Raw genomic sequence first — 11,829 nt, 5'->3', positions numbered from 1 at the left:
TTATAAAGTATCGATACTTTATAGGTGCTATTATTGCTTTTCTTTTAAATTCCAAAAGTATCGATACTTATTTGAATATAATCGATACCTTCAACATATCCGGTAGAGAATTACCGATTTTGTCATATTTTTACCTGTTATATTGTTACGTATTGAAACATGTTTATAAAGTATCGATACTTTATAGGTGCTATTATTGCTCTTCTTTTAAATTCCATAAGTATCGATACTTATTTGAATGGAACTGATACCTTCAACATATCTGGTAGCGCTTTACCGGTTTTATCATATTGAACCCAGTTTTATCATATTTTTACCTGATATATTGTTGCGTATCGATACATGTTTATAAAGTATCGATATTTTATAGGCAATATTATTGCTTTTCTTTTAAATTTCGTAAGTATCGATACTTATATGAATAGAATCGATACCTTCAACATATCCGGTAGCGTTTTACCAGTTTTGTCATATTGAACCTGGTTTTATCATATTTTTACCTGATATATTGTTATGTATCGATACATATTTGAATGGTATCGATACGTACCGACAAGCTAAGTTTTCCGGTAGTCAAATTTTTTAATATTTCTTCATGATTTTCACCTACAACTTTATTATTACTCAACATTTCTGGTAGCGCTAAACCGACTTTGTTAAGTATCTTATTATGTTTCCGATAACGCCGTATATTAGTCTGCCTTTCTTGAGACAACTCGGGAGACAACCCCTTACCGATCCTAAGTTGTCAGTATTTTGAGATATTATGGACACTGTAACCTCTTTTTGTCTACTCAATGCTTATGTGTGACGACTATATACCTCCATTGGGCGTATTTACCGAAAAATCACTTATTTTATAATTATTTTCGTGTCAGACACCATTAGAGAAAATATTACGGATCTAGCACCCTTTGCAGAAAGGCGCGTCCCATGAACCGCGTTTTACGCCAGCTGGAGCCACATCAGTGTAAGGCGTGGTATATGGGTCGCGCCTTTCTACCAGCTAACACACGTACCAGAAAGGCGCGGTGCATGGGCCGTGCCTTTCATAATTAAATCCCAACCGTTCACACTCCCTCACCTATCCGCCCAAACCCCATCCCATCCTATAAATACCCTCTCAACTATTTTCACCACACCAAATCCTCTTAAACCATATCAAAAACTAAACCCTCTTAAAGCTAAACCCCAATCAAATTTTATTTAGAAGGTAATATATTATATTATATTCCATTAAATTAATATTTTAGTATTTTATTAAATTATTTTATATTTTGCAGTTATAAAATGGAAGTCGATATGCTTCATTTGGATGAAAATCATATATCGAGACATTTTGCTGATACGAAATACCCATACTGCGATTGTATAACTGAAATCAACACAACAATAACTATATGAGAGCTTGCTTTTACTATGGGCATGATAACTTGGCAGATCATTTCGGAGTCCAAGTTGGGATGATCTTGGTTGATCCCTCAAGCACAAAATGTGTGAGGACCGTTGTATATCGTTAGTTCCCATCTATTGTTTTTCCTCTTCCTCTTCGATACGTGAATCATCCAATTGTATCTGTTTTCACGTTTCACACAGTGGCAAACATTCTTTTCGATCATAGAACGGTCGACTCTGGACTGAACATAATTACGGATATTGTAATTTTTTATTGCCATCATCGCTTCTTCTTTGCTTGAAAACTCCATGCCTAAATATAATTCACCATTAATTATTGATGAATTAAATCCATAATCACCGAGATTAGGCATATCCGCAAATTCTGGCTCGTACATTGCACCATAGTCAGCTTCATACATGTATGTTGGAGGTTCAGTTTGTACCACATTTGTGCGAACTTCATCTACATCATCATCATCATCGGAGTTGAACTACAGTGATTCTGGGTGAACGAATAGTCCAGTATCAGCACCATCCGTACCTGGCTCACGAAGTGGTTCTTCTGGTGGAGATGAGGGTTCCTCCACGCTGTCCACATTTAGGTCGAACAACCTAGTACTTGCATGCCTTCCCCTTGAACTAGAAGGCATCTCGACATTGAGATCAAAGAAGGTCGAAGTAGAATGCCTCCCCTTGGAGCTTGAAGCCATCGTGTCAAATGGAAATTGCACAGATTATTGCGTCGAGGGCATCTCCATATTTAGGTCAAAGAAATTGGCAGATGAGTGTCTTCCCCTTGAACTGGACGCGATGTTGCTATACGAATTGTTTGTGAACCCACCTCGGTACAAATCGTAAGGAGTTGCTGATGAATGTCTCCCCAATGAACTTGATGGGATGTCACCATGAGCGGATTTCCCATTATAGCGTTAAAATCATTACACATTACTGTAGTTGGGCTGTCAACTTGATCAACTTGTTGAGCCAACCCATAGTGGGAGCTTAATGACATACCCCGAACAGCACGTACTTCAACAAACTTTGCATATATCTCTGTATCGGCTTCTGAATAATGATTTTGAGAATCAACCATCATTTCAACATCATCATCGTTCGATAGTTCAAACACTGTATAAGTTAACGGAAACACTGATGCTGGAAATTTGTACTGAAGCGACGACAGTCTTCTAATACTTCTAACATGAACCTTCCTCCAAATCTTCGTTATCAGCTCCTCAAGAGTTATGTTTCTCTTGAAGGATATTTTAACAGAATGATTTGATACGAACATAACGCCGGTTTCATCTTCCCAAATTTCTCCATCATCCTAAATTTCTCCATCATAGTAAACAATAGCTGAAATTCGCGTCATTCTGAGAGTTTGAAAGGGAGACAGTCTTATATCTGCAAAAAAAAGTTAAAATAAGCCTAATTAAATAAATAATATATGAATTAAAATATAACATAATAAAATTTTTACAAATAAACTTAAATAATTTAAATACTATAATTTTATATTATTACCGTATCGGTAAAGATATTTCGACGTATGATCATGCTTTCCAATTTTACAATCACAAAAATTAATAGAAAATAATTAGTACAATATTTTTTTTCTTCAAATAATCATATATAAAAATATTATGTATTAAAAAATTACCTTACAACAAAAGATCGAACGAACTTGTGAAACAAAGATAAGAAGAATTGATGGGTGATGTTTACAGGTTGAGAGGCCTTATTTATAGCCGAAGGAGAATTTTAAAAGCCGAGAAATTCGGAAACAATTATGAAAGGCTCGACCTATGCGCCGCACCTTTCTGGCACGTGTGTCAGTTGACAGAAAGGCGCGGCCCATGCATCGCGCCTTTCAACACGTGGCGTCATATCAACGTAAGGAGCGGTGCATGGGCCGCACCTTTCTGCAAAGGGTGTTAGATTCGTAATATTTTCTCTAACGGTGTCTGACACGTAAATAATAAAAAAATCAATGATTTTTGGGTAAATACACCCCTCCCTTGCCAAAAAAAAATACTCCATTATTTGAAATTATTCTAATATATTTAAAAAAATATGTGTAATGTCAAAAAAATTCTTATGTGTAACTTAATTTTTCATTAATTAATTTGTTTGTATTTGCCATGCATTATATCTGACCTTTATCTTTTTAGATAAAGAGGTAAACTAGATTTGAAAATTTACACCAAGTACGACTATGGTGATTTCATTCAATATATATAATATTGAAAATGAAAACAGGAAAAAAGGCAAAAAAAAAAAAAATGAATGCCTCGTAAGGAAGATAGGAATCAAGGCTTAGATCTAATCTTCCTTGGACTAATTTGGATGCATGTCCTTTATGTAAACCAATCTCTTCTTGTCCTTCTTTTTGCTTTAAAATACTTTGAATCTCTGCGTATAACTTTTTTTTTTCCAGGCAACCAAACAGATTTTTTCCAAACCCAAACATTTTTATATTTTAATACTGGAAGCTGACGTTACGGACACATTCCTTCCACCAGTTTACTTTTCATTTTCTTCATGTAAAAAACTGAATCATAACATTTAATAAACAGTAGGGTTTGGGATCCGCCGCAGTAAACTCCATTAATAGGAAAGGTACCCTATGGATCCCCATTTTTCAACAAATTTGTTGACTGGTCTTTTCCAATATCTTATCTGCTGCATCTTTATTCCCCTGGCTCTGGTTTGAAAGAAAAAGTTCTATGATCAGCTGGCTCTTACCAGAAAGCTTTGCATTTTTAAGTCGTTTAAATTACATCTTCCTCCTTCGTCCTTTGTCCTATTGATTTTACGCAATGTAAGAAGCGTGACAATATAACGTCAGGATTCTTTGTGAAATTCGGTTACAGTAAAAGTAAAAAAAAAAGATTGAAAATTGATAGTCATATCAAATTCCAGTGCAAAGCTGAAACTTTATCTTCTAATATCTGCCGGAAATCACATAAACTTCTTCATATGAATATATATAAATATAGATTTACATCTTCGTTGACGCTTAACAAAAATACTCATTACTTGCCTGGTTTTTCCCAATGGAATTGGCAGGCATGTTAAGAGAACAATATTGATTTAATAATTCATACAATAATCATATAAACAGTGAGTTCTTTGGTGAAGCGAAAAAGGACAATTTTTTTCGATCGGAAATATGTGTGGGATAGCTTAATTTCTATATTGGGCTTTTTTATTAGGTAGTTATAAGCTTTTCCCCCAAGAGGGCACCCGTCCTAATTATATGGCCCAATAGGACACTTCAAAAATTAATTTGGATTCTACGATATTTTTTACAGTCCAGGTGAACTCGTTATTTCGAGATGACGAGTTACATGAGATATAATTTTTATATTTCAAGCTTAATATTTTAATATTTTTTTTAAAACTCGTCATTTTGAAGTGACGAGTTATATTAAAAAAATATTTTTTTCCATATTATGGGAATTTAATGTTGAAAAAATACATAAAAACTCGTCACGTCGAGGTGACAAGTTCTGTTAGATTTTTTTAATCTCCAAAATGTGGCATATTATGTTGAAAAGAACAATAAATTATGAACATTAGATTAGACTTTCAGAAATGCACATTAGAAAGATAAAAACTAGAAACTTAATACATTAACATAAGGACGTAAATATGACTATTTCAATCAATAAAGTCTATTCTTAATCAACATAAGGATTATCGACCTACTTGATATCTTGGGAGATGTGGACAGTACTTTATATTGTGGCCTTTACCTATGCAGTTGTTACATAGCTTCGGCAGACATTGCTCTCTTTAAGGGTCATTCACTATCATGCACAAGGTTTCATCTAAGCGATGATGTAAACCTTACTAGAATGATTAAGACATATTATTATCACTCTTTGTCTAATGTTGATTTGTTTGTAGAGTTCGATGATCTCGACCTTGCTCGTACCATTGAGGATGTTGCTTCCAGCTCAAATATCCCACCAACTCAGACAAATGATCAAGACATAAACAGATGATGGAGACCCAGAAGAAGCATGATTACAATTCGTACGTGAACGACAACAACAAAAAGAATGGGGAATTGAAGAACATAATCTTACCTCTAACGAGTCTAATGATCACGAAGATTAAAAATTCTTAATATTACTGCTATATCAATGATTTTATTTAATGTTTATGGTGTTTGTAAGATTAATCCTATTTACGTCCTTATGTTAATGTATTACGTTTGTAGTTCTTTTCTTCCTAATGTGTATTTTTGAAAGTCTAATCTAATGTATTAAGTTTGTATTTTTTTTCAAAAAAAAATCTAATAAAACTTGTAACTTCGACGTGATGAGTGTATGTGTTAGGTATGGCTCATAAATATACCAGTAAAGAGGACAGGAGATGGAGCGGAGTGAGCGAAGCGAACATCAACTGTCCTTACAAAGAAAGTCTGGTTGTGGGGTTACGAATTATGTGGGTTGGGGGTGCGGGGCGCAGCCCCCGCGGTACGGTACATGGTTAATTTTGTAATTATGTACCAGGGTTTTCTATTATAAATAGAGATGTAACCTAGACCTAAAATATTATTGAATAAAAACTTCTAGCGCCGCCTAGGCACCGAGGACGTAAGCACATTGCCGAACCTCATAAAATTCTCGTGTTCTTTTGTTTTCTTTACCCGTTTTCGTCAACAGTATGTGTATATTTTTTCCAACCTTAAATTCTCATAATAATATGAAAAAAATAATTTTTTAATAGAATTCGTCATCTCGAGGTGACTTGTTTTATAGGAAATATTTAAAATATTAGACTCAGAATATAAAAAGTATATCCCATTAAACTCGTCACCTCGATAAAATGTCTTATGTCCCAAATTAATTTTTGAGGTGTCCTATTGGAAAAAAAAAAAACCTAGTTATTACCCTTAATAGCCCAGCTGAGCTAGGCACTGTACCAGCTTGTAAAGGGAACGACGCCGTATTTTGTTGGACTGAAGTATCTCAGCTGTCTGCTTCTCTCATTCAAAATTTCCGATCTGTTTGAGCAAATCTAAAATTCTCTTTCGAGATTTGCCACGAGTAGAAGAAATGGGTCTTCTTAGTATCATTCGAAAGATCAAGAGAAAAGAGAAAGAAATGCGAATTCTTATGGTGTAAGTCTCTGTTTTTCATTTTTGTGCTTATTAGAAAATCACTATTCATAACTTCTATCTAATTGTTGGTGCAGTGGGCTTGATAATTCAGGGAAAACCACTATTGTTTTGAAGATTAATGAAGAAGACACAAGCGTCATCAGTCCCACTCTTGGTTTTAACATCAAAACCATCAGCTACCAAAAGTAATATTTTCCCTCTTCCCAATTTTGTAATCATTAATTAGCTAAGCTCACCAAGTGTTAGAACAAACTCTTTCTGGGATGTTCTTCTTTTAGGTTTTCTACTAGAGAATTTAGAGGTATGGTTTTAATGTTTTTTATATTTTAATTTTGGGTTTTGGCAGATATACTCTGAATATATGGGATGTAGGAGGTCAAAGAACTATAAGATCATATTGGAGGAACTATTTTGAACAAACTGATGGTCTGGTATGGGTTGTTGATAGCTCAGATCTTAGAAGATTAGATGATTGCAAAATGGAACTTGATAATCTTCTAAGGGAAGAGGTATGTTTTTTAATTTGATTTGTTGTTGCCTATCAAAGGCACCTCTTATAAATTGTATTCTAATGAGAAAAACTAGAATTCAGAAGAAGTCATTTCATTGACACTATCTTTCGTGCTATAACGGTGTGAGGTTACGCAATGGATGTTTGAGAGAATATTAAACATTTCATGCTAATGCCTAGCGAAGTCCCCCGGGTTTTGTTGGCTGAATACTTCTTTCTGGTCTATTTATCTTAGTAGCTGTTAATCTTCTTTGTGTTGCATAGGTTATCAGGGGCGTCCTTGTTGATACTAGCTAACAAACAAGACATTAAAGGTGCTCTTACACCAACTGAAATTGCTGAAGTAAGACTACCAACTGATAATTACTTTCTTGTTATTTTTGGATTTGGATGTGTTTGTTAGATTGCAAAAACTTATATTATCCATTTCTTATCTACCTTTAACCCCAAAATTCTAGATATTATGCAGCTAAGTTCACTCGAACCTGCAAGAGTTTGCAATATCATTGGTACCAACTGAGTACAAAGACAGCTGAAAACCATATGTTTCTTTGTCGAACGTGTCATCTACTTGTTCCAAAAGTTATTATATATTAATGTCATGTAGTCTTTGCACTATAGGCTTTCTTTTTCGGCTTCAAGTTACTCATTATTTGGGCCATTAAGCCTTTCATTTCAAATGCTGGTTTGTTTTACCATGTAAATGTTGTTGAAACATATACATTTCTAACTTTTATTTGCTTGATTTTTAAAAATCTGCAGGTGCTGAACTTGGAAGCTATGGACAAATCAAGGCATTGGAAAATTGTAGGGTGTAGTGCATACACTGGTGAAGGGCTTCTCGAGGGATTTGATTGGCTGGTTCAAGATGTGGCCTCGAGGATCTACATGCTTGATTAGCTTTAATTTGTTTGATTTGGGTGCTCAGATTTAGGACCAGGGTAATAGGATTCCAAATCCTCGTGCCTTTTCTTGGTTGGCTGCTGAAACACAACGACGAAGTTTTGAATTTCTGTCAAAGTTTTCAAATTTCACTAAATTTTATGATTTCAAATACATTCTGCCACTTCGTACTTTAGCAAATACATTCAATTATAACATCTTGTGTTCTCATATTTTTGTTACAATTCTGTTTCAAGTATAACAATTCGAGATAAAAATAAAAAAAGAAAAATAGATTTTCATTAATAAAATAAAAAGTACAATTTAGAATAAAAAATCCAAATACTGGCAGAATTATGACTTGAAAACTAGTTGAGGCATGTAGTTACACAATTTTTTTAAGGTAGATTTTCGGCCACTCCTTGGTGCTCGAGATAATCAGCGTACAATAGCACAACTATAAAGATCACAAATTATATCTTGATTGAAGTTATCTTCGAAAACTAGGGAAGGAAAGAGTTTTGAGTTATTTTTAACCTAGTAGATTTACATGGTATTTATATAGTTTTTTATAGGAGAAAAGCTGAAAAGAATAATCTGAAAAGTAAGGTAATCAATGAGTATCCAAATAAATTTAGAAGTAATAAATTATATACATTTAATAGAATATATTCGTGAACTGCAAAATATACCATATTAATATTCGAATTAAAGGAAATCACATAATATCCTTTTCAATTCATAATATTCAAAAAGATATATCACATTTAAAGAAAATATTTAATTCGTAGTTAGTACAATATCCATAGGCCCCCAGAGGGCCCAAAGCACAATAAAAAAGATATGAGCTTGGATTTTCATATGCATGCGCGCAAAGTCCAATCTCAACCCAAGTAATTCAATGACTAGCAAGTGGATTGGTGTATGTAAACTATTTGCATGCTTATTATCACACAAATGTGAGATTTATGTTTTCTCATTTTCCTTACACAACACAGTTCACACGTACCATAGTTTGAGCATCAATTTTTTCATTCATCACTCAACCATTTTGAGCATAAGAGATACCATTGTAAATATTTCATGGAGTAGAATATGAATCATTAAATTCATTATTCAATACTCTACCTTTACTCTTAAAAAATATGCCTCAAAGTTCCTAATTTATTAAAACTTTTCCAAGTATTTTAATTCTCATGAGTATGTCCATATAGGTGTGAACATCATCTGGTTCTGCAAGAGTTTGAAATAACTATGCCTATAGTCTCCTTGAAGTGACCCCACTTCACTCTTACATAGGTGACTTATGTTGCTCGGCTAATTGAAGCACGCAATGGTAATTAAAAGCCTTGCTTAGCCTATAGCACTTTAATCACTATTTACATCATAAGAACTATAACACCCCTAAAGCTAGTCTAGTATTTGTTTTTACTTTCGATGATCGAAATTTTTCTCTCTTTCGGTATTCGAATAAAGATTTTGAATAAATACGTTTAGGTTTAGAATAGATCCTATATTTATTAGGTTAATATCAAAATTCTATGGATAATGACTAAAATGAAAGAAATATGAAATTAGTAGTTTCAAATGTAAGTAAAGTTTGAAGTCCATTTCCTTTACATGTCAAAGTTCAAGGACTAAGGTATTAATTGTCCCAAAAGTTTTTAAGAGATGACTCATCAAACCAGTGTCTACATTATAGAATTTTTGACATTTTTTAATTAAGAAAATGCCTATTTTGTCGTTTTCACGTGAAAACCATTAAGAGGAGAGGAGTTTTCTCTCATCTTCAACAATTTCCCCTCTCCACCATTAAAGACCATTCTTCAAGGACTCATAACTTTCAAGTTAAATTCATCAAAATCTATTCACTAATTTTGAAATCCGTCTACATATTTTAGAAGTCCATGATCCTAGCTTTCTTTTGGTACTAATTTTATTAAGTTTTGAACACATGTGTTCTTGGTCCATAAACCCTAACTTAAAGGATTTATATAATTAGAGATCCTAATTTGTTATAAAATTGATAATAAGCTTCATGGTGATTTTCCCATGATTTTTAAGGCTTTGAAGCATCAAAGCCTAATACCTTAAAGATTAAGGTTTTCATGTTGATTTGTTAAGCGGTACATTGTGTTATCAATGTGTGATGATGAATTGTATATTTGATTTCTATGTTAGACATGTATTAAGTTGTGAGAATTCCTAATAGGAAAGGAGAATCAAACTTGCAAGATTTGCTTAGTGATTGAAGGTTTGAAGAGTGTAGTTGCATGATTAATGTTACAATGACATCTTGATAAATTTCTATGATTACATCATGTGCATCTATGTTTGTTATTGAACTCAATTAGAACAATGAAAGACAAAGTCCAACGTTAAGGTAAGTTCCTTTGGACTATGAATCATTTATGTTATGTGACATGCTAAAGTCTAAATAATCATCTTTGTAAGCTATGTTGCAATATGAAAGTATGTTATGACATGATAAGGAGCTAAGACTCAACTATGTTACTTGGTAAGCCAAGATAACTTTCATATGTGACAACCTGAACTGAATATGTCATTGGATGTTAAGTTAATTTGGATACAATTGGCATGCTATAGAGTCTATTGAGCTTATTTTAGGGTTTGGATTACAATCCAATTAAGATCCTTATTAGTGACAATAGAAGGGATGTTGTTGTTGGTCATTGGATACAATTTGGAGGGATAGATCATTATCTGTTAATTGGCGACAATTTGAAGGAATATATCATTCTCTACTAATTGATGCCAGTTTGATTGGAGTTTCGTATATCCATATTTACTCACTCCAATGGGCTAAGAAAGAAACAATTAAGATAAATGTAATGTGGCTATAGGCCTTTAGCCATAATAGTATCTACTTATTGCATATTTCATCTTCATGACATATCAATCTTAACATGTACCTCACTAAGCTTTATGCTTACTTTGTGTATTAAACGACTCTGCATGTTTTAATATTCATAGATCGAGCGAGATTGTACTTATGATGTTGCAAGTCACCTCCAAAGTAATTCAGTGTAATTTCATGTTTACCTAAACTTCTAGATGGTGGCATATGCCTTGTTGCGTAATTAATAATTAGCTAAGGTTGTATGTTAAGTAGTTTAATTTTGAAAGTATTGGTTTGGTAGTATATGTTTGTATTAGTTATAATGGAATCCTTCAATTGCTTATTGTTAAAGGATAAGTTCTTTCAACATGCCATGAAGCCCTAAGGTATGTGTAATTCTTTCATATTGCATAATTTATGCCTTTTTGATAAGTTAAGTTGCATGAAAGATAACATGTGTATGTGCATGGATAAGATGCTTGCAATGAATGTTTGGATTACAAGGTTCAATAAGCTATATGTGAAATGTTTTCATGTTGTTTGAGTGTAATGACTAAACTCAAGTGAGGATTATAAATTTATCATGTAAAATAGGTTTTTTGGTAAGAAATCATGTTCTTCTTTATATGTTGGTGATCAAATTGATATGAACATATAGAGGCACGTCCTTGATTATAGGTTGGTTGATAAAAACATGTTAATTAAATTATTATATACTTTGAATTGATAGGTAAGGTTTCTCATTGATTAAGTGATTAAATGAGATTGTTTATGGTGTAAAAATTTGAAATATTGGGTCTCCAGATCAGAAGTTTTGAAACTTCTAGGAAAGTTTACAAACTTTCAGGGGTGTTTGGTTCAAGGATTGTGGGACATTCCCATGTTTGGTTGGCCGGGAATCTCATTCCCGGTAATGTTTTATTATCAATAGTAGATTTGTTAGGGTATGTCGTAACCGGTTTTCGCCTGGGTACGAATTTTACTTGGTTGGAAAAAGTAATGTGGATAAAAAATGGTGTTTTAGAAATATTTTAGAGTCAGCGT

General features: G+C 33.3%; 1 protein-coding gene across 1 annotated transcript; it reads left to right on the top strand.

The window, feature by feature from the left end:
• Window positions 1-6,354: 6,354 nt before the first annotated feature.
• Window positions 6,355-9,573, top strand: LOC120121616 (ADP-ribosylation factor-like protein 2). Its single transcript, XM_039140940.1, has 6 exons — window positions 6,355-6,532; window positions 6,607-6,717; window positions 6,879-7,041; window positions 7,282-7,386; window positions 7,806-7,963; window positions 9,561-9,573. The coding sequence occupies exons 1-5, from the start codon at window positions 6,468-6,470 to the stop codon at window positions 7,941-7,943; spliced, it is 582 nt and encodes a 193-aa protein (XP_038996871.1). The 5' UTR covers window positions 6,355-6,467; the 3' UTR covers window positions 7,944-7,963; window positions 9,561-9,573.
• The last annotated feature ends 2,256 nt before the right edge of the window (window positions 9,574-11,829 follow it).

The sequence above is a fragment of the Hibiscus syriacus genome, unplaced genomic scaffold (assembly GCF_006381635.1).
Source record: "Hibiscus syriacus cultivar Baekdansim isolate YM2019G1 unplaced genomic scaffold, ASM638163v2 tig00110377_pilon, whole genome shotgun sequence".
Lineage (NCBI taxonomy): Eukaryota > Viridiplantae > Streptophyta > Magnoliopsida > Malvales > Malvaceae > Hibiscus > Hibiscus syriacus.
The sequence above is the reverse complement of the archived record's forward strand: the minus strand, read 5'-3'. Positions and strand labels throughout refer to the sequence as shown.

Bases quoted from the DNA above. Each gene is read 5' to 3' on its own strand.
- LOC120121616 (XM_039140940.1), top strand. From the start codon at position 6,468: ATGGGTCTTCTTAGTATCATTCGAAAGATCAAGAGAAAAGAGAAAGAA. The intron at 6,533-6,606 runs GTAAGTCTCTGT...TTGTTGGTGCAG, and splicing joins GAAATGCGAATTCTTATGGT to TGGGCTTGATAATTCAGGGA. The intron at 6,718-6,878 runs GTAATATTTTCC...GGGTTTTGGCAG, and splicing joins AAAACCATCAGCTACCAAAA to ATATACTCTGAATATATGGG.